This window comes from Carassius auratus, chromosome 19 (genome assembly GCF_003368295.1).
Source record: "Carassius auratus strain Wakin chromosome 19, ASM336829v1, whole genome shotgun sequence".
In the NCBI taxonomy this organism is placed as follows: Eukaryota; Metazoa; Chordata; class Actinopteri; order Cypriniformes; family Cyprinidae; genus Carassius; species Carassius auratus.
This window is the reverse complement of record NC_039261.1, coordinates 23,466,345-23,490,269: the sequence shown is the minus strand read 5'-3', so window position 1 is coordinate 23,490,269 and position 23,925 is coordinate 23,466,345. Positions and strand designations below refer to the sequence as shown.

The 23,925-nt window shown below is 39.2% G+C and overlaps 1 protein-coding gene across 1 annotated transcript in view; it reads right to left on the bottom strand.

Annotated features, from left to right (window-relative positions):
- Window positions 1-1,006: 1,006 nt before the first annotated feature.
- LOC113120217 (A-kinase anchor protein 9-like) overlaps window positions 1,007-23,925 on the bottom strand; it is a 61,043-nt gene continuing 38,124 nt past the window's right edge. Inside the window, exons 21-39 of the mRNA XM_026290151.1 lie at window positions 19,534-19,746; window positions 15,817-16,049; window positions 13,465-13,584; window positions 12,562-12,720; window positions 11,687-11,788; window positions 10,712-10,740; window positions 10,595-10,649; window positions 9,714-9,785; window positions 8,514-8,875; window positions 8,011-8,434; window positions 7,036-7,161; window positions 6,721-6,858; window positions 6,573-6,617; window positions 6,359-6,493; window positions 5,043-5,366; window positions 3,988-4,048; window positions 3,395-3,501; window positions 2,322-2,492; window positions 1,007-1,161 (exon numbers count right to left, since the gene is read on the bottom strand). Of these exons, the coding sequence (XP_026145936.1) occupies window positions 1,090-1,161; window positions 2,322-2,492; window positions 3,395-3,501; window positions 3,988-4,048; window positions 5,043-5,366; window positions 6,359-6,493; window positions 6,573-6,617; window positions 6,721-6,858; window positions 7,036-7,161; window positions 8,011-8,434; window positions 8,514-8,875; window positions 9,714-9,785; window positions 10,595-10,649; window positions 10,712-10,740; window positions 11,687-11,788; window positions 12,562-12,720; window positions 13,465-13,584; window positions 15,817-16,049; window positions 19,534-19,746 (2,948 nt within the window). The 3' untranslated portion in view covers window positions 1,007-1,089. The remainder of the gene's footprint in view (window positions 1,162-2,321; window positions 2,493-3,394; window positions 3,502-3,987; window positions 4,049-5,042; window positions 5,367-6,358; window positions 6,494-6,572; window positions 6,618-6,720; window positions 6,859-7,035; window positions 7,162-8,010; window positions 8,435-8,513; window positions 8,876-9,713; window positions 9,786-10,594; window positions 10,650-10,711; window positions 10,741-11,686; window positions 11,789-12,561; window positions 12,721-13,464; window positions 13,585-15,816; window positions 16,050-19,533; window positions 19,747-23,925) is intronic.

The following is a 23,925-nucleotide window of genomic DNA, read 5'->3' as shown; positions in this document are numbered from 1 at the left end:
CGTGTCTGTCTGTGTGTGTGTATAAGTGTCTGTGTGTGTGTGTGTGTGTGTGTGTGTGAGTGTGTGTGGTTTGTGTGTGTGTGTGTGTGTGTCTGTGTGAGTGTGTGTCTGTTGTGTGTGTGTGTGTGTTGTGTCTGTGTCTGTGTGTGTGTGTGTGTCTGTGTCTGTGTGTCTGTGTGTGTGTGTGTGTGTGTTCTGGGTGTGCGTGTGTGTGTCTCTCTGCGTGTGTGGTGTTGCTCTGTGTGTGTGCGTGTGTGTGTTACCGGAGTGTGTGCAGCTCCTTCAGGTGTGTGTGTTGTGTTTGTAGAGTGTTCTCTAGCTCTAGTTTAGTGCGGTTGAGTTCACTCTTCATCTCCTCCAGTCCATCAGAGCCGGACTCGACCCTCATCGTTTCAAGCAGCCTCCCGCTCTGGGTTCCTGATCAACAGAGAATTAGAGACGTGTCTGCAGCTGAAGCTGGTGTTCTCTGAGGAGCGTGTCATACCGGCTCTGTCCTGATGGTGGCGCTGTGTTTGCTCTGCTGTGAGTGTGTGCAGCTGATCTCTGAGCTGCTGGATCTCTGAGCGCAGGCTGTTTCTGTCCGCGCCGCTCAACGCCCATCAGCCCCCTGTGCCTCGCGTCCTGAACACAACACACACTCTATTCACATCTCATACACTGTTCCCATCGCCAGCTGTGATAAATGATCAGAACATCCTAATCTCAGTGTTAGCAGTCACCGTTATGTCTGTGTGTGGGATTTACACATATTTAACCAATTCGAAAGAGCTTGTGACTGAACCTCGTAACGCCATTGGATCCTCAAGCTGTCAGTCACTCATAACTCCGCCCCTCTCCAATCAGAATGAAGTGAGGAGCAGAGAAGAGTCTGTCTATTTGTAGCCAATACACTTTTGTACGCTTTAAATATCCTGTGCATAGCTGTTGGTGTTTTATATCGAGAGATTGATATCAATATCAAATGTTATCTGGAGTCTGACTAGCACTGGCGCATGCTAAACTGCTCCGCTAGCGCTCGCTCCAGCTGCGTGAGATGAGTGACCGCGTCAGCCGTGTCCAGTCGCTCCAGATGAGAGTATAAGAGGTTCTTCAGCACGTCTCGCTCCTGAACAAACACCTGCTGACGGCTGAAAGCAGCTCCGCTCTCCAGTCCACATCCAGCTACACACACACACACACAACACACACACACACTCGTCTCAACTAGCGCTGGAGGCGGAGCCACACACAGATACACTAGACACTACTACAGGAACGTACAGGAACAAATGCACTGATACAACACATTCTTTATTTAGTCCTACATTTAAAAAAATATATATATTATTTTATTTACTTTATTACTCTTGCATTCTATTATTATTATAGATTTTTTAATGTAGAGTATTTTTGGTCTTTATCGCTTGGTTAGTGTGTGTCTGTGTGTGTTCAGCTGTGTGTGTCTGTGTGTGTTCACCTGTGTGTGTGTGTGTGTGTTCACCTGTGAGTGTGTGTGTGTGTGTGTGTGTTCACCTGTGTGTGTGTGTGTGTATGTGTGTGTTCACCTGTGTGTGTGTGTGTGTGTGTTCACCTGTGTGTATGAGTGTGTGTGTGTGTGTGTTCACCTGTGTGTGTGTGTGTTCACCTGTGGGTGTGTGTGTGTGTGTGTGTTCACCTGTGAGTGTGTGTGTGTGTGTGTGTGTTCACCTGTGTGTGTGTGTGTGTGTTTCACCTGTGTGTGTGTGTGTTCACCTGTGTGCGTGTGTTCACCTGTGTGTGTGTGTGTGTGTGTTCACCTGTGTGTGTGTGTGAGTGTGTGTGTTCACCTGTGTGTGTGTGTGTGTGTTCACCTGTGTGTGTGTGTGTGTGTGTGTGTGTTCACCTGTGAGTGTGTGTGTGTGTGTGTCACCTGTGTGTGTGTGTGTGTGTGTGTTCACCTGTGTGTGTGTGTGTGTGTGTTCACCTGTGTGTGTGTGTTCACCTGTGTGTGTGTGTGTTCACCTGTGTGGTGTGTGTGTGTGTGTGTGTGTGTGTGTTCACCTGTGTGTGTGTGTGTGTGTGTGTGTTCACCTGTGTGTGTGTGTGTGTGTGTGTTCACCTGTGTGTGTGTGTTCACCTGTGTGTGTGTGTGTTCACCTGTGTGTGTGTGTGTGTGTGTGTGTTCACCTGTGAGTGTGTGTGTGTGTGTGTGTGTGTGTTCACCTGTGTGTGTGTGTGTGTGTGTGTGTGTTCACCTGTGAGTGTGTGTGTGTTTCACTTGTGTGTGTGTGTTCACCTGTGTGTGTGTGTGTTCACCTGTGTGTGTGTGTGTGTGTGTGTGTCACTTGTGTGTGTGTGTTCACCTGTGTGTGTGTCTGCAGTGTGCTGATGAGGAGCTGTAGAGACTGGATGGTGTTGATGAGGGTGGTGTTTTCTCTCTCTCTGCTCTGTGGAGGTGGATCATCTTCGGTCAGCGGGAGCTCGGTCAGAGACAGCACCTGCATGCCCTCCTGATGCACCTCACGCAGTAGACTCTGTGAGAACACAGCTGCTTTACTGACTACAGTCACACACACACACACACACACACACACTGAGCTCTGATTGGACACAGCATGTGAGGAGAGGCTTCGAAGTCACACAGTGAAGTCTGGGTTAGCTGCACTCATATCTGATTAATCTAATATAGGATGTGATGGGATGCTATCATTTAACTATTTACATGCTGAATGTGCTGCATATTACCAGTGTTTCATGCTATCGCTTGAGTTATATTGTTTTATAAATAGGGATGCACCATAGTGGATTTTTGCCGATATTTAATAGGATTTTTAAACTCATTTTGGCCAATACCGATTATTTACTTTTGTCTGGAAACAGCACCAAATCTCTCCTGTGAGGAAATTTTAAGCAAATTAGCTTGTTTGTTAGAATTAAATAAACAATAATGAAGTTCTTTATTAATGACAGTACACCGAAGCTCCATCGCTGCATTTTTAGTTTTTAGTTTTGCAAAACGATAGGATTTAGATGCAGTGTAGTATTTAACATTTGTAGATGGACTAAAGCAAAAGAGTTGTAAAAAAAAAAACGTTACACATTAACAAATAAATCAGTATATATATATATACTTATATATTTAATTGTGTCATGTTTGTGATCTTTTGTGAGCTTTAGCTCCTGACATTTAAATCAAAACATGCTAATGACTTCATGACCGCTTTATTTATTCAGAAACAGTTTAAATGTATTTTAGGTGTATTTTATGTTTATCAGCTGAAACCGATATCAAACCGATAATATCATATTTCTCTACTTTAGAGGTTTCTTTTTTTTAAATACTGATGTTATAATAATACAGCAGTGCTTTTTCCATCATATTTGCTCAACAGCAGGCATACTTTAATTAAAAGAGTATATGTATTGTGAGTAATACCTTGATGGTGTCGGGCAGGAGCTCTGTGTCCGTGTCTCGGCGCGCTCCTTCAGGTGTGCTGCGGTGCGGATCATATCCTGCTCGCTGACTCCAGTCTGAACCGCTGTCTGTGACACAAACACATCACTAATACATCAGCGCTGCCATCTACTGATCAAAACTGACAGGAAGACATTAGAGGTCTGAGTCTATTTCATCAATGAAATAAAATGCATCTCAGTTTCCACAGAAATATTGTGCAGCACAACTGTGTTCAACATTGATAATAACAGAAATGTTTCTTGAGCAGTAAATCATCATATTATTCTGATTTCTGAAGATCATGTGACACTGAAGACTGGAGGAATGATGCTGAAAATACAGCGGAGCATCACAGAAATACATTACACTTTAACACAGATTCACATAGAAAACAGATGATTTACACTAGAATAATATTTAACTGTTTTTAATGTCTTATTCATTAAATGCAGTCTTGCAGGGCAAAAAAGCTAAAAAAAAAGTGTTTTTTTTTTTTTTATTTACTGGCCCTAAATATTTCAACATTAGTGTTCATGAGTCATCTGTGTTTGTAGTGCTGCTGAATCTCTCACCGCTGGTGTATCCATCTTTAATCGGAGAGACGTCTGGACGTTCAGACCTCACTGATGGAGCCTGAGAACAACAATCATCTGAGATCACTACCACACAGTCACTCTGATATCACTTCATCACTGACGCCAAACACTTACTCAATTATGTTTCTGCTTTCACTGTGAGTTATTCATTAGTGCATGCTCTTTAAAAACTAAATAAAATGACTGTTTTCATGCAGGTTACGTTAGATTCTCTACACTTGTAACAAAGTAAAGAAGCATTTCTAATCGTCACTCCACCATCTTTGTGTTTCAGTTATTAAAGCAAACCTCAAAAACATTTTCTCTGGCTGGAACTAAACATTTGTTTTGTTAGTTTAAACTAAACATTAGCTGTAATTAAAATAAAATATACATAAGACATATTTTATCTTCTTTATCTTTTATCATATTTTATATTTTATATTTATCTAGCTGCCAAGGCAACATTTCTTATTTTCATTTAGTTTCATTTGATGTACCAAACTAACTAAAACAGAAAAATAAATAAATAAAAATAAATAAATAAATAAATTATATATATATATAACAAAAACTATCAAAAATGTAAAAAAAATTGAAACAGAAAATAAAAAATAATTACAATTATTAATAAAAACTACAGTCAATGCAACTAATTTTTCATTTGGGTTAACTTGATGCACTGAAATAATAAATAAAAATGATTAAATACTATAAACCTAAAAAAAAATGAAAATGATAAAAAAAATATAAAACAATTATACAAATAAATTTTAAATGAAAAAAAAGATAGAAATATTTGAATATAATTTTGTTTAATAAAAATAATTTTTTTATAAATATAAATTAATTAAATAATAATGTAAATTTATAAAAATTCAAGAAATTAAAACAGAAATGCAGTATCTCAAAGACACTAAACTAACACAGAAAACTGAGAGGATCTTTATAAACACATCCGAGCCTCTGTCTCGTCTCAGGACGCTCAGCAGACATGTTTCTGAGAGATGAGTGAGATGTGCTGTGAAACACGAGGGGGGGTGATGTCTGACCTGTGACCTCTGCAGGGTGTGGATGGCGTCTCTCAGCGCTCCACACTCGTCCTCCAGACGCTGGCTCTCTCTCCGCAGACTCTCGCTCTCAGAGATGTGTCTGGACTCCATGTCCAGGATCTCAGCCGCGTGCAGCTCCTGCATCTGTGCGATCTTCTCCTCGTATCCCAGCATCAGCTCCTGCTGCTCTTTCCTTGTGCTTCTGTCCATCCCAGGAGGCTCTCCTTTCTGTTTGGGCTGGGCCGGCTCCTCGCTGGATTTGGCTAAAGCGGTCTGGAGCTCATGAACCGTGTCCTTCAGCTCAGCGATGGAGGCGTCTCTGACCTGAGAGAGACACGAGAGCGGTTTACATCACCACCTGGATCTGCATCTGGAGGTTCAGCTAAGCTCAGCTGCTGTCTTTAGTTCTGCGCATTATTCTGCTGCTGTCACTCCACACAATCATTCGCTTAAATGAATTAAAATTATACAAATTTGAAGTTATAATAAATAATTAACTTAAAATAAATTGTTTAATAATTTATAGTACATAATATTATTTATTATATGAATTAATTGTTTATAAATATATAAAATAATAATTTAAATAATAATAAATAACAAAAAAAAATTAAATAGAACACTTTAAACATATAAAATCATAATAGAACATTTCAATAAAATATTTTTTTTTTTACATGGATAAAATAAAAAATGGAAAGTAAATTATTTTAAGTAAGAAAACAAACATTCCAAAATAAAAATGCACTCTAAAATTAAATAAATAATAAAAATGTGCATTAAAATAAATAACCTAAACCTATGGAAAAAGACACTTACAAAAAGCAATTCAATAATAACGATTAAAAATTAAAATAAATGAATATATTTTTTAATTAATGCAAATCAAAAGGAAGCACTTATTAAAAAATCGATTAAATCATAAAACATAAAATGAAAATAAAATAATGAAAATAAAAATTATTTAAAAAAGGAATACATTTATATTATATAATATGAAATGTACATAATCATTACTATGTAAAATTGAAACTAATACAAATAAAATACTTAGGAAAAGTTCATTATATCATTAATGTGAAATTAAAATAAAATAAAAATAAAAATAGATTTTTAGAGATTTAAAGAGATTCACAATTCACAAAGTTTAACAACATACTTCAGACACCATGTTCCTGAACACTTATTTTCATGTTTTGACTATTTAAAGACTTTTATGAACAGTCTCTATAACGATCACATGACGCTCTTGTGTTCCTTCATCAAGCACTAGGGGAAGCAGACAGGAAGCGGAGCTAGAAGTGGACAGGAAGTACCTCGATCTCCTCCTGCAGTTTGAGGCTGCGCTCCTGGGAGCTCCTCAGCTGCTCTTTGGTGGCGGCCGCTTGACCTTTGACCTCCTGCAGCTCCTGTAGCAGCTCGGCCGTGGACTGATCGCTCTCCTGTGAGGCCTGTGGAGAAAGCAGCAGAGGTTAAAGGTCACAGCGAGCGTCCCGTCAGACGTGTGGAGATCCAGCGGAGGACACTCACCCGGTGTAGCTGATCCTTCAGCAGAGCGATGCTCATCTCTCGCTCCTGGGCACACACACACACACACACACACAGAGCAGCTCTCAGACTCATATAAATACACACATTCATTATTCATTATTGCTCTCAGATCATGCGTTTTAGACACCTGTAGCAGCTCCTGCAGTCTGACGCTCTGATCCCTGCTGCTCTCCAGCTCCTGCAGTCTGCTGCTCGCTTGACCTCTGACCTCCTGCAGCTCCTGGAGCAGCTGAGCAGCGTCTTCATCACGCGTGCTCGCCGAGACCTGCGCCGAGGAACAGGAAGTGAAGGGTTAGCGCTGAGCGGAGGACATTTAAATATTCTATTCCATTCTGAGTTTAGTAACGAGCTGCAGGTTAGTCCTCCACCTGCATATAAACATAAAGCAGTGTGAATGAAGAGCAGTGTGTCCTGTGAGAAGAGCAGGACGAGGCGTCTGTACCTCCATCTCCTCCTGAAGCTTGTGCCTCAGTTCTCTGTAGCAGCTCAGCTCCTCTTGAGTGGACGCAGCTTGACCTTTGACCTCCTGCAGCTGCTCTGACAGCGACTGACTGGCCTCACCTGACACCTGTGGACAGACAGAATCTCTTCAGATGATCTCAAACACCATTCATGAAAATAAAGACAAAATCGGCACTTGATTATGATATGCAATGCAATGTCTATTTATCATCTATAATAATATTTACTAAAATAATGTCAAATAAATCATGAATTAAAATGAATCAACTTCTAAAAACTGTAAAATAAACATTTATACTGTAGATTGGAATTTCTTGATCCTCTAATCCTATTACAGTATTTTTCACAAATAAAGATGTTAAAAACAACTAGACAATAAAGGGAAAAAAGTATTATAACATTTTTCATTCAATTATTTGACAAAGCTAATAAATTTTTTTACTAAAAAACCAAAGAAAGTAAACTAATAATGATGATGAAAGGGAGAACCTGTGTTTAAGGTGCTGTCAAAATAAAAGTCCTATTTATCGGTCAAATATAAAAACGTATCGGCTGATGACGATGATAAAAAAAATAAAAAAAAGGACAAATATCGGCCGATAATATCGGTCATGACAATATATCGGTTGACCACTATATAGTCATATTGATATATATATATAAAAAAATATTTTTGGCCAAGTATAAAAACTTATAGGCTGATGCAGATAATCAAAAAATGACAAATATCAGCCGATAATATCAGTCGTGACAATATGTCAGTTGTGACCACCATAAAGTCAAATTGGTATACACACAACATTTTTGGCCGAGTATAAAAACGTATAGGCTAATGTGATTAAATTTTTTTTTTTTTTAATTGACAAATATCGGCCGATAATATCAGTCATGACGATATATCGGTTGATTAGTAAAATCAGAGTTTGTCCTAGTTCTGAATATAACAGTGACGCACCAGTCTGTGATGGGAAGGTCTGCTTCTCATGTGGTTCAGTAGGTCGATCATCACGGCTAACCTCCTCTCGTACTCCATCACCTCCTCCTCAGAGCTGCTCAACAGCTGTTTCTGCAGCTCCTGGTCCTTCTGCATCCCGCTCAGACCCTCCTCCAGCTCCGTCAGCTTCTCCGTCAGCAGACTTGTCTTCCCTGTGGAGGCTCCGTCCTGCGCCGTGAGGCCCTCCGACCGCTGCTGCGTGCTGGGGCCCATGGCTTCTCCTGCGTGGGCCTCGGCGTGGAGCTCTTTGGTTTGCATCTGGACGGCTTCCAGTTGTGCTTGACAGACCAGAACAGTGGCCACCTTCTCCCTGAGTTTCTCCTCCAGCTGAGTCACTTTAGCGTACAGAGCGTCGGCGTCCGTTTGCGCTTGTTCCACCTTCAACCTGCATTAGTGAGAATATTAGTAATTTTCAGTCCTGTTTGTGGGCGAGTCAGGTTTTGTTGGCTTTAATGAACACTAACCTGCATGTGTGCAGCTCTGAGTCCTTCTGCTCCAGACTGGTCTCCAGCTCCTCCACCCGCTGACTCAAGCTGGTGACCTGTGACCCTGCGCTCTCCTCCAGCGCCTGCACCTGGGCCTGCAGCACCACCAGCGCAGCGCTCTTCTCCCTCAGAGACTCCTCCATCCTCTGCTTCATCTCCTCGCTCTCGTCCTGACGCTGCTTGAGCTCGATGTGTGTCAGCTCCTGCTGCAGCTTCTCGATGACGGCGTTGAGCTGCTCCACCTCCTCCTCGCTGTCCCTCTTCAGACGCTCCTGCTCGCTCCTCAGACACTCCACCTGCGCCTCCATCTCTCGCAGAACCTCGTCCTTCTCCTCCTCCGCCTGAACACCAACACATGAGTCAGAGAAGAGACGCCTCTCATGTCCTTTGGGTTTAATCTCACAGTATTCCTTCAGTCGTTCACCCAAGAATGAAGATCATTTAGCATTAGTCGTTCCAACCCAGTATTACTTTATAAGCATTACTTTACTGCTCTCTTTCATACACTGGATCATACAGAGACATAAGTCAAATAAAACCTTAAAACACTGGTACTTTGTTACCTAAAATAAATGTTAATTAAAATAAAACTGTTTTTTTTAAGAAATAATTTAATAATAATTTATGATATGTAAAACTAAAACTGAAATAAAAATGAATAAAACCTATATAGACATAAAAAAAAACTGATAAAATGATACTAATGTAACACTGATGCATGTGTTATTGGACTATTTTTATAATAATACTGTTGCACTTTCATGTCACTTCACTTCCAGTGTGTGGAAAAGAGCAGCGTGAACATCCCACTAAACATCTCATGTCATTTCCCACAATCATGGGTTTGAGCGAGTCATTTCCCTTTTTGGTCAAACAATCCCTTTCACCAGGAGGCTATGAGACGAATCACACTGCAGAACAAACACCAAACCACATCACAACACGAGCGTAACAGCAAACACTTCCTGTTTAAAGAATGCACTCAGTTCTTATGATGCTATGAACTCTCCACACTCTTTAAACAGACGCTCATGCATTTCACAGTGTTGCTAAAATAAGATGCAAACACAAGCCGACAAAAGACACGAGATGCACCAAACACACACACACACACTATATGCATGAGTCCATCACGCGCCGACAGCCGCTGTGTTTCCACACACACGTTTACGACTTTACCTCTTTCTCAGGGTCTGTTCCAGTGTGCTGCTCGTTTAGGACGGCTATCTGCCTGTCCTTCTCCTCCAACACCTTCAAGAGTTAAACATCAGCACATGACTCTGAATTTAGGACAGTCCTGTCTGTCGGGAGCTGATTTAGCTAAGATCAGCGTCCAGATGATCTCTGGCTGACACTCACACTCTGATTCAACTCTTGGAAATTGGGATTTATGTGTTTTCCTTTGATATATGGTTTGTTATGAAAATCTGGAATCTGAGGGTGCAAAAAACTGTAAAAACCAAAAAAATTGTCTTTAAAGTTGTCCAAATGAAGTTATTAGCAAATCGAAAATTAAGTTTTTAAATATTTACGGTAAGAAATGTACTAAATATCTTCATGGAGCATGATCTTTACTTAATATCCAAATGCAATAAGCCCCAAAAAGTGAATTTATAAAAGCTGAGGGGTGTTGTTATGAACGAGCTGTTATAAAATCACTGTAAACCACGGTTTCTCTGGGATTATTGCTTTTATAAAATGGTTATTCAATGAATGTAGTAAGGTTTCACAGAATGAAACAGAGCAAATAAAGTGTAATGATATTAATAAGAACTGTATTCTTCCACCAAACAATGTAGCTCCTCAGAATCAGTTGTGGTTGTTACAAAGTGGTTGCCGAGCAACACACAGAAGTAAACAAAGGTGTGTGTTACTTTGTAGCATAATTTACAACAGCTTTGAACACGTCTCAGCCAATCAGAATCAAGGACTGAACTCTCAGCTATATAAAAGGAAACATTTATAATTGTTGGCTATTGCTAGAAATATATGACTGTGTCTGTGCTCCCGAGTCCCAGCGGTGTTTGAGAAGCCGAGGGGGACGTGTGTATGCTCTTCACCTGAGCGAGCCGGGCCTGATCCTGCTGATGGACGCTGATCCTCCTTCCTCTGGATCTCCAGCTGCATGTGAAGCTGATTCACCTCCTCGCTCTTGTTCTCCAGCTCCTCACGAAAACTGCTCCAGCTGCTCCTCCAGATTCACCAGCTGCACACACACACACACACACACACACACACATCATAAACAGCCTGCTTCAGGTGCTCTTCTGACGTTAAACACTTTCATCAGTTACTGGTAACACTTAAGTGGCCAGTTCTCATTAGTAACTAGTTCTTTATTAGCATAAATATTACTGGCCTGTTTATTATTACTTAAAAAAAATGAATTAAATGCCAATGTGTTATGCTTTAATTTGATTTGACCGTATTTGAGAATACATTTGTATTAAATCATACAGAAATGGAAAACTAATCATTTCTGGAAAATTAAACATTTCATAGAGCTCTATTATTGTATATATAAAAAAAATATTATATTATGTTGTTGACATTTTCTGGATTTAATTGATTAAACATGCTTTTCAGTTATAAATGGTAATAAAACAGACTGTTTGAGGGAAAAACTAATTAATGAACAGCTTTATTTAATTATTGTTAAACTGTATAAGTGTTACCATTTCAATGAATTAGACAAGCTTTTTGATTGCTACTAAATTTAATAATAAAATAAAAATCAAGGGGAAAATAAAAACAGAATTTGGAGGAGAAACATACAGAATGGATTTCATAGGGCCCTAAAATGTAGTTTTTATTAGACTTTTAATAAATAGTTTATAAAAACATGTCTCCTGAGGATTTCTCAGTGCTCTGTACACTACCCATAATAGTCTCTGTTACCATGGAAACAGGAATCATCTCCACAACAGAGGTTTATCAGACTCGTGAGCGGCGTAACATGAGTTATTATGGATGTTTGAGAGTCCCAGCATAAACGACAGCAGTGATGCTTTCTCACGCAGAAATACTGTTTTACAGTGAAGAGTTCACTCTGAGCTCCCTATAAACACACCAGAGTGATGAGCACTACACAGAACTGAGTCATAACTGCATCTGGATACACACCAGATCTCAGAATGTGTGACAGGAAGTACCTCTTTCTCCTTCCTGTCTAGAGCCTCTCTCTCTGTCTGCAGCTGTGCTTCCAGTGTGACGTCTGCCCTGCTCGCCATAGACACATGCTGGACCTCCTCCACCTACACACACACACACACACACGTGAAACACACACACACACACACACACACACACACAGTTGACTGCTTCATTGTGTTCGACATTATGTTCAATAAGTTGAATGACAAAATAATAATGATGATAATAATATTAATATTCAAAATAAGTCTAACAACAAAATATTATAATAGTAAACAAATAATAAAAAATGTTGAATGACTAAATATCAATTAAAAAAATTATGATAATAATAATAATAATAATGCTGGCAAATATAATAATATTTATATTCAAAATAAAATGTCTGACAACAAAATAATGATGATAAAAAATATAATTAAAAAAAAGTTTAATGAAAAGCAGAACAAGAAAACAAAATAAGACAAAATAATAATAAAAAAAAAAATTAAAATAAATAAAAAACATTTATTTATTTGTATATTGCTTCTTAACAACTCAAGGTCAATGTGAAATCGAGAGTGTGTGCGTTTCATCCAGAAACACGCTACTACTCATGATAAAACACTCAGAATAACATCTAGATCATCTCACTACTAAGACAACAATCCCTCAGATCACTATCACATCACACACACACACACACACACACACACACACACACACACAGAAGCAGAACGTGACCATCAGAGCAGAGACGTGACGCTGAACCGCTGCATCCACACGCGCGCACGCATACACACACTCACTCACACACACACACACACTCTCTCTCTCTCTGTCTCTCTCAGCTAGCAGCGTTAGCTCTGCGTCACGAGCACAAACACACACTGACCCTGTGCATGAGTGTGTGCTCCAGCTCCCTCAGACGTGCTCCCAGCGTCTCGATCTCCTCGTCTCTCTCACACACATCTCTCTGCAGCTGCTCCGAGCTCAACAACAGCTCACTGCACCAGTCTGCCTTCTCCTGCAGCGCCGCGCTCAGCTCCTGCACCTGACACACACACACACACCAGACCCACGTCAGAGAGAGAGAGAGAGAGAGAGAGAGAGAGAGAGTGTGTGTGTGTGTGTGAGAGAGAGAGAGAGAGAGAGCGAGAGAGAGAGAGAGGAGAGAGAGAGAGAGAGAGTGTGTGTGTGTGTGTGTGTGTGTGTGAGAGAGAGAGAGAGAGAGAGAGAGAGAGAGAGAGAGAGAGAGAGAGTGTGTGTATGTGTGTATGTGTGTGTTCATCTACTGGTCACCAAACTCAGATATATGTGGCACTATGGCATTACAAACTATACTGCATTAGTATCTGTGGCCCTGCAGCACAGAAGCAGTCATCAGTATCACAGATATATTTGTAGCAATAGACAACAATACATTGTGTGAGTCACAATTATACATTCCTCTTTTATGACAAAAATCATTAGGATATTAAGTAAAGATCATGTTCATGAAGCTATTTTGTAAATTTCCCAACATATAAATATATCAAAACTTAATTTTTGATTAGTAATATGCATTGCTGAGAACTTAATTTGAACAACTTTAAAGATTATTATTTATATATTTATTTTTTTGCACCCTCAGATTCCAGATTTTCAAACAGTTGAATTTCAGACAAATATAGTTTGTGATGTTTGGAGGTGTTGTGTGTGTAAATCAACACTCTGAGCTGGTATGAGAGTCGATCTTGAGCTCTGTGTCTGAAGACAGAAGCGAGAGTGAAACTAGCCGAGCGATCACGTGTCGTACCTCTCTGTCCCGTCGGTCACTTCCTGTCTGTGTTTTGGTGGGATTCTTCAGCTGCTGCTCCAGGTTGTGAATCTCCTGCTGAAAGACATCTCGCTCGTGTTCCCTGTCCGCCGCCTGCTCCTGATAGATAGAAGGACGGAAACACTCAGACTCCAGCAGTACGGACCATGTAACACGCTTAGCATGCTACCATGCTAAACAACACACAAACATCTGTTCAGATGTAACACTGTGTGACTGATTGCTGGGCAGGCAAACATTAAATGAGCATGAAAGCTTATTTTCGCTATGGAATCAAAAAAAATTATAAAAAATGTAAAAGGTAATTGCAACTCTTTTTATTGACTTTTTATTTCACAGTTCTGACTTTTTGCCCCCACAATTGTGAGTTTACATTTCACAATTCAGTACTGTGTGATATGAATTCAGAACTGCGAGATATGAACTCAGTACTGCGAGATATGAACTCAGCACTGCGAGATATGAATTCAGCACTGCGAGATATGAACTCAGTACTGCGAGATATGAACTCAGTACTGCGAGATGTGAACTCAGCACTGCGAGATGTGAATTCAGTACTGCGAGATGTGAACTCAGTACTGCGAGATGTGAACTCAGTACTGCGAGATGTGAACTCAGTACTGCGAGATGTGAACTCAGTACTGCGAGATGTGAACTCAGTACGGCGAGATGTGAACTCAGTACGGCGAGATGTGAACTCAGTACTGCGAGATGTGAACTCAGTACTGCGAGATGTGAATTCAGTACTGCGAGATGTGAACTCAGTACGGCGAGATGTGAACTCAGTACGGCGAGATGTGAACTCAGTACTGCGAGATGTGAACTCAGTACTGCGAGATGTGAACTCAGTACTGCGAGATACGAACTCAGAACTGCGAGATACGAACTCAGTACTGCGAGATACGAACTCAGAACTGCGAGATACGAACCCAGTACTGCGAGATACGAACTCAGTACTGCGAGATACGAACTCAGTACGGCGAGATACGAACTCAGTACGGCGAGATACGAATTCAGCACTGCGAGATACGAACTCAGTACAGCGAGATATGAACTCAGCACTGCGAGATATGAACTCAGCACTGCGAGATATGAACTCAGCACTGCGAGATATGAACTCAGCACTGCGAGATATAAATTCAGTACTGCGAGATATGAACTCAGTACTGCGAGATATGAACTCAGTACTGCGAGATATGAACTCAGTACTGCGAGATATGAACTCAGTACTGCGATATGAACTCAGTACTGCGAGATATGAACTCAGTACTGCGAGATATGAACTCAGTACTGCGAGATATGAACTCAGTACTGCGAGATATGAACTCAGAACTGCGAGATATGAACTCAGTACTGCGAGATATGAACTCAGTACTGCGAGATATGAACTCAGTACTGCGAGATATGAACTCAGAACTGCGAGATATGAACTCAGTACTGCACTGTGAGATATGAACTCAGTACTGCACTGTGAGATATGAACTCAGAACTGCGAGATATGAACTCAGTACTGAGAGATATGAACTCAGTACTGAGAGATATGAACTCAGAACTGCGAGATATGAACTCAGTACTGCGAGATATGAACTCAGTACTGCGAGATATGAACTCAGTACTGCGAGATATGAACTCAGCACTGCGAGATATGAACTCAGCACTGAGAGATATGAACTCAGTACTGCGAGATATGAACTCAGTACGGCGAGATGTGAACTCAGTACGGCGAGATGTGAACTCAGTACGGCGAGATGTGAACTCAGTACGGCGAGATGTGAACTCAGTACTGCGAGATGTGAACTCAGTACTGCGAGATGTGAACTCAGTACTGCGAGATGTGAACTCAGTACTGCGAGATACGAACTCAGAACTGCGAGATACGAACTCAGTACTGCGAGATACGAACTCAGAACTGCGAGATACGAACCCAGTACTGCGAGATACGAACTCAGTACTGCGAGATACGAACTCAGTACTGCGAGATATGAATTCAGCACTGCGAGATATGAACTCAGTACAGCGAGATATGAACTCAGCACTGCGAGATATGAACTCAGCACTGCGAGATATGAACTCAGCACTGTGAGATATAAATTCAATACTGCGAGATATGAACTCAGTACTGCGAGATATGAACTCAGTACTGCGAGATATGAACTCAGTACTGCGAGATATGAACTCAGTACTGCGAGATATGAACTCAGAACTGCGAGATATGAACTCAGTACTGCGAGATATGAACTCAGTACTGCGAGATATGAACTCAGTACTGCGAGATATGAACTCAGAACTGCAAGATATGAACTGAAGCAGAAGCATGCTGAAGTGACTCACGTCCATGAACTTGCGGTTGTTCTCCAGCTGCTTCTCTAAAGCCTGTATCTGCTGCCTCAGGTCGGTCGTCTCTGTGCTGTGCGTCTCTTGCAGCTCCTGCAGACGGCTCACCTGCTCCTCCAGCTCCGCCTCCAGATGCTTCACCTGCTGCAGCAGCTCCCCGCTCTCCTTCTGCGCCTGACGCTGCACCTCCACCTTCTCCGCCATCAGCTTCTCTGTCTCTTCCAGCAGGTCTGTGGACAGCCAGATGCTCGTTAGCAAAGGCCACGCCAGGACTGATGCTCGGCGGATGGCAAAACATGGAGCAGCTTCAGAGAATCATTCACAATGTCAAAGACTGTCAAAAACTAGTTCAAGTCTTCATTAAATCTCAACTTTAAAAAAAGATTATGTTCTCAGTGCATTATTATATGCTGCTGTAGTCTTGATGGACTTTAATATAGTGCAAATTGCAAACTTCATTTATAGGAAATAAATCGCTCGGTAAAAGGAATCTCATGGATCTTCTCAACATGTTCAGATCATTTTAACCACAAAATCAAAAGAAACAGAGGACATCACATTTTGGTAGAACTTAGTATTTTTTTTAGAAAAAATTCCTTGTTTTATCCTGACATTTTAAAAAATACAGATACATTTTGTTGTTATTGTTAACTAAAACTAGAGCTAAAACTATTGAAAGTTGTTTTCGCACATTTAAATAAAGATTTAATTAAATATAAATATTAGATTAAAAACTTTAATGTTAATTATAAACGTTGCCTTGACGAGCAACTGAATTAAGTTAAAGTACTGAAATTACTAAAACAAAAACATAAATTAAATAAATACATAAAAAATTTATTTAAATGAGAAGCACCTACTGAAATTTAGATGAAAATAAATAATCAACATATAAAAACAAAAGAAAATTTGCTTAAAGATGAAACTAAATAAAATTTAATATAAACATTAGATAAAACTTAAAACAAGTTCAAAATAAAACAAGTTTTATGTGAAATACTAAAGTTACTATTACTGAAATAAAAATTAATTTAAAAACTAACAAAAATACTGAAATGTAAACTAAAATGGAATGAAAATTGAAAATGTAAAAACAAAAGCTAATTCAAAATATAAAACAATACTAAAATAGTACATACATGGTATAGTATACATTTATTTTTCTTTATGCAAAATGTAATTTCTTTTGATTTTGTGATGATCATGATATGTTTTTGTAAATGTTCTCTGCTGTTCTCCACTTTTGTATCCAGCTGCATATGGCACATCGGCGAGACAGATTTCCCATTTCCCACAATCCTTCCCAATCCTGTACGATCCATGATCACATGATCCCATCAGCAACCAACGAACCAATCCACAGTGCAGGAGAGGATGAGGGGCGGGGCCTGTGACGTCACAGGAGGGGGAGGGGTTAAAGTGCAAAACAGAAAGGAAAGGAAAAAGAAACCGGTGTCTTATTGAACAGCCATCATATAATATCAATATACTACTTTTTAATTAAATTTTATTTTTATATTTTGATTCCAACTTAATTTTAGCTAAAGTTGTGTATTTTGTAATTTTCATTAAGTCTATATAGACTGACTAATTGTATTTACATAATGTTTTTTTTTTTATCAAACCAAATGAAAATCAGAATTGAGTGTTCAGATTTTATTTCAGATAAAGTTTATTTTATTACATCAAACAAAATTAGAAATTTTGCTTTAGAACTAGATAAAGAAGTTCATTTGTTTAGATTACTTTATTTCAGTTAATATTATTTTATTAAACTACAAAAAGAACAGAACTTTGGCAACTAGCTGAAATAAAATTTGTTTTTTAAATATTTTACTTTATTTCAGTTAATCTTATTTTATTTTATAAAATCTACTTCAAAATATTAACAAACACTGTAATAGTACATCATTGGTAATAAAAAAAAAACAGACAATAACAATATATAACTTGTAATGGCTTTAGTTGAAGTTTACTGTACCCTATTAGTTGCTTATTATTATATATTACAGATTAAAAGTATTCGGAGTTTTATTTTTCTTAATTCCAGGAGAGAAAGCACAGTCCTGAAGCCCGATCCAGCACATGTTGTAGGCGGAGATGGCTGTTCAATAGCAGCTAGCCGCGGTGAACACATGCTAGCGTCTGTTTCCAGCTGATATCATGTGATGTGATGTTAATGAGCTCAAGCAGCTGTTAGCCCATCAGCGGAGACACAAACAAGCAAAGCTCTGTGTTACTGATCAGTGCGTGCGTATCAATCAATCGATCAGAGACAGTGATACACAGCGTGCAGGTCATGAACACACACACACTCTCTCTCTCTCACACACACACACACCTGCTTTCAGGTGCTGCGTCAAGAGCAGCATCAAATAATCCTGAGGAAAGAAGAGTGAAAACAACACATTCATCATGCAAATACAGGAGGAAAGAAGACAGAGGTATGAAGATGAACACGCGTGTGTGTGTGTGTGTGTGTGTCTGTGTGTTTGTGAGAATGTGTGTACATGTGTGTGTGTGTGTGTTTGCTGTCTGAAGACTCTTCAGGTTCTCCTGCAGGAGTTTGGCACGTCACACACTGCATCTGAAAACAGCTGAAATCACATCTGAAGGAGCTTTACACTGGGAGCGTAAAATACATCTGGGGGGGGCAGTGTTGTTATTGTTAACTGAAGCTAAAATTAGTTTTTACAAAAAAATAAAATAAATAAGATTCAAAAATTAAACTTAAATCAAAATAAAAAATGGCTCCATGGTATATTATTCTTAAATAGTACAATAGTATATAAACAATACTAACACACCATCATAAAAAATAACCTCATAAAAATAATAGGTTACATTTTCTTTATGCAAAATGTAATTAATTCGTGCAAAGAATGAATACTGATTCAGCCTGTAAAGAAACAAATCAATCGTGAGTTAATCACACTGAGCAGCTCTGAACACCTTCAGATAATTATTATTATTGAGACATTTGCTGCATTCAAATTCACCTACTCATACTATTCCCTAAAATTATGTGCCCTTTTTATGAAGAAAAAAGACACACTTTTGAGTATATAAGCAGAATAGAAGGCAAGCTTTGGGACAAGCTACTTCATCATCACTGCATCTTTAACGAACGCTCTGATGCTCAGTTATGCTAATCCTGTCACCATTTAAACCGCACTGTAGTCAGGTTGCATTCACTAATCGATTTCAGTACTCTGCCATGACGCTTTAAGCTAGACGCTGATTAAACACTAGTCCTATAGAGGGCGCAACAGGATAAGAAATCTATTCTGCTCCGTTTCCAAATAGTTAAAATGACAAATAAATGCATACTATAAAAAGTTGTTCAACCTCTACATCACAGTTAACAAAATTCACATTTCGTTTAATTTAATTTCCTACCATACTGGAGAGATATAAAAGTTGCAGATTGTATATAATATGCATAACATTAAATAAATATTTTTTTTAATCCGGTTAGACATTGACTAATTATCACTCAGTCCCCTTTCCCTGCCTGTCCGTTGTTGTCACATATCCGCCATGTTTGTAGTTTTTAAACTCTTTTTTATGCGTGTTTGTAGTTCTAATGGAATCCTCATGTGTCGTGGTCAATATTAGCCATTAGAGATGATAGTATGTGAATTAGGACGCAGCGGTTGTTTCTCTGAGCTGTGAACCAATGGCGTGTCAGCGAGTGTGAGTCATGTGACATACGCAGCTCTCGAGGCCCCGCCCCCTCTCTCATGGCGTCCTGCTGGCGAGACAGTAGCTCGTGCTCGTGGTGAATCTGCAGACGCTCCTGCTCCAGTTCACGCAGACGGCTAGCGGTCACACACAGCTCCTGCTCCAGATGCAGCTGTAGCTCGGATCGCTCGCGGATCTGCTGCTCGAGCGCCAGACGCTCGCCGCTGTAGCTGTCAATCACTCCTGCACACACACACACACACACACACACACGCTAGCTACTGCTGTGATGCTCACACAGGGATCCTTTGATTTACTGAACAACTAAAACAAAAATAATACAAAACTAATAATTGTAAATATACATTACTATTATTATTAAATAAAAATATTTAAAATAAAAGTAATATTATAAATTAATTGTAGATTTATAAAACTATAAATTATAATAAATTACTGTTATTATTATTGTTATTATTAAGAAATAATTACAGATTTAATACAACAAATGAATAATATTATAAATTAATTATAAATAAAGGAAATTATTATTAATAAAAAATTATTAAATGCATTAATATTATATGTTTAAAACAAAATAAGGGTGAATAATTATTTTCACTCTCACACACACACTTTCTCTCTCACACACACTCTTACACACACACTCTCACTCTCACACACGCACTCTCTCGCTCTCTCACTCTCACACACACTCTCACTCTTACTCTCTCACTCTCACTCACACACTCATACACACTCTCTCTCACTCTCACACTTTATCTCTCACACACACAATCTTACACACACACACTCTCACACACGCACTCGCTCTCATTCTCTCTAACACACACACACACTCTCTCACTCTCGCTCTCTCACTCTCACACACACTCTCACACACACTCTCACACTCATACACACTCTCTCTCACTCTCACACACACACTTTCTCTCTCACACAAACTCTTACACACTCTCTCACTCTTGCTCTCTCACTCTCTCACTCTCACACACACACACTCTCTCTCTCTCTGTCTCACACACACACTCTCTCACACACACTCTGTCTGACTCTCACTCTCACTCTCACACACACTCTCACACTCTCTCTCTCTCACACACACACACATTCACTCTCTCTCACAAACACACACACACACACACACACACACACACACACACACACACACACATTCTCTCACACTCACACACTCTCTCTCTCTCTCTCTCTCACACACACACAATCACTCTCTCTCACAAACACACACACACACACACACATTCTCTCACACTCACACACACACACACACTCTCTCTCTCTCTCTCTCTCTCACAAACACACACACATTCTCTCACACACATTCTCTCACACTCACACACTCTCTCTCTCTCTCTCTCTCACACACACACACACACACACACACACACACACGCCGAGCATGTCAGGCTGTACTCTGTGAACAGGATCTGAACATAAAGCATTTCTGGCCTGAATCTTTTCCAGGTCACTGATCGTCCTCTCGTTGTCCCGCAGTAAACTGCATCACATTCTTCTGCAATCTGACCGAAGTGTGTCAAACTAAACAACACTGTAGTGTGAGAACTGAACAAAAACTCATTTCCTGACAGTTTTACTGTCACCTGTGAAGCTGACGGGGTTGAATAGGGCCGCACACACACACACACACACACACACACTCACACACACACAAACTCCAGCACTGATCCTTAAAACATCAATATTCCAAACATGAAAGCATCTGTATGAAGCTGAACTCACTGATCTAAAAGGTTTAGATGATAATCTCGACTTGTTTATTTGTAGTGGTTTATTCTGATCACAAACCATAAAGATCTGCAACAGTGATGACCACAGAGCGTTTCTCTGAGTAAACACGCACTAGATCCACATCTTTCACTATTGTGTTCAACTCTATGGCAGTTTCTCTAGGATGAAGCTGCCTTCTAAAAACCCTGAAATCACATTCATTTTAAAAGAAAAAATTACAAAAAAAATTATTAATTAGTTAATTAAATATGCTTATTATAAATTGTCAATCATAAAAATATAAATACATGATTTTAAAATAAAATCAATGTTAAAAAAAAATAATTAAGACTGTAAAATTAATATGATAAATGTCAAATTAAAAAATAAGCCAAAAATTAAAAAAATACTATGTAATTTTTTATTAAAATAAAATAAAATATTTTAATATGAAAATGTCAATATAACAAATTTAGTAAAATTTAAATAAAACCATTTTACATTTTCATTATTTTATAAAATGTTAATTAATGTTTTATTTTGATCATATGCATAGTAAAATAATTTATTTTCTTTTTCATTTTTATTGCTACTAAAACAGTTTAAAGATTTCAGTTTCATTAGATTTCTTTTTTTATGTGTCTTGTGTTTCTTCTCTCTCCCCTATCCTGGATCTCACGCTTGTTTAATAGAAAAGCAGAGTGATAACACAACTGCTGCAGATGTGATTGTAAATGTGAATGTTTGTAAAGCGAATGAATGCATGTAATGTAGGAGCGAGACGGTCACGCACAAACATCTAGAAACAGACCCTGCTCGGACTGAACACAGAGGACGAGCAGCCGAGAACAGACACGATCAGACCACAGACTCACACGAGAGCAACAGCCCCGGCCTGAAACACTAACACCAGAGACTCGCTCATCCTCATCAGACTACAGCTTTCAGGTCACAGCAAAAGATCATTAATACAGTGATCATTCACAGACACAGACAGAGCATGCTGGGTAATTACAGTCAGCTGACGTTCAGTGACAGCACAGTAAACACTCCCTACACAAACACCATCAGCACTTGTGACCGCATACTCTGTGTGTGTGTGTGTGTGTGTGTGTGTGTGTGTGTGTGTGTGTGTGTGTGTTTAGTGCTCATCAGAGCCATTGCATCATCTCGTGATGTGACTATGGTAAATGTTTTTAATGCTCACACACACACACACACACACACGAGTAACCCTGACAACACACTAAAATGCTGGTCTATTTGAAAAGTCTCTGAATGTCCAGCAATTGCGGTGTACACACACACACTAGGGCTGGGCGATATGGAGCAAAAATATATCTTGATATCTTTACAGGAAAAATAACCCCCAAAACTACTGCAAAAACAAATTTGCCAAATACTACATGTTTAGGGCTCTATGGAAAGTTTAATTTTTTTCTTTACCATATGTTTTACTGTTACCTAATATGTAATTATTTAAATGCATAAAAACAACTTAATTTGAAAAAAAATTTTTTTTTTAATTATCCTTATGTGAAATGTATTTTTCCTTCTGAAATTCTGTGTATTTAAATTTTTCTGGTTATCAAATGAAGGCATAAAACATTTATTTAATTTATATTTTAATTATTGAAAATTAAGCAAACTTTATTTTTTGGGTAAACAAGGGGATTTACTATTAAAAATAAAACATGTGTGATTATTCCTTAAATTATGTTCGTTTCATTTTAATAGTAGTGGGCTATGTACATTCTGCTGAACAATAGTAATAGATTTCTGGCAAATACTTTTATTTTGACGGGTTAACCGTTACAGTTCTGTGTATGTGATACTACAGTCTATGATGTGATATGAGCTAGTTTTACTCAAATCAAACGGTCAGATGCTCATGAAGTGACTCTCGGTGCAGTTCTGGAGATGTCGTTCATGTGTTTTCGTCCTTATTAGTGAGACGACAGAAGCTGAAATCACCGGAGCGTCACGCGCGCTTCCGTGTGTGTAATAAACGAAGACGCGCTTCTGCTCCATTCACTAACACAGACACGCAGAACATGCAGGATTCATATTTAAATAGACTTTTCGGGCTTATTATTTACAGATATTAGTCCATATCGCGATTTGATGTTAGTGCAATGACCTACTTTTGATCAATTCATTAAAATTTTGACAAATTCTGTGACATTCCACGTTAAACTGTAAATTCGGTTTTTATGACTGGATTCCGCGATTCCGTGCGCGTTTTCTGCATCGTGGAAATCATACGGCCCCACAGTAGACATCTGCCTGTTGTTCGTCCGACGCCTTAAAACCAAAGTGCGAGGGGAGGGGCGACAAAATCAAGGAGGCGGGGCACAGCACAGCACAGAGAAGACAAACAAGCAAAGTAGTGAATCAGAATTAAATATAAACAATATATCGATATATACGATATGTCAAAATCCATATCGTGTTTAAAAAATATCTCGATATATTTTAAATATCGGTATATCGCCCACCCTTAACACACACACACACTCTCATGCTCTCTCTCACACACTCTCACACACACACACTCTGTCTCACTCAAACACACACACACTCTCTCACACACACTCTCTCTCTCTCTCTCTCACACACACTCTCTCTCTCTCTCTCTCTCACACACACACA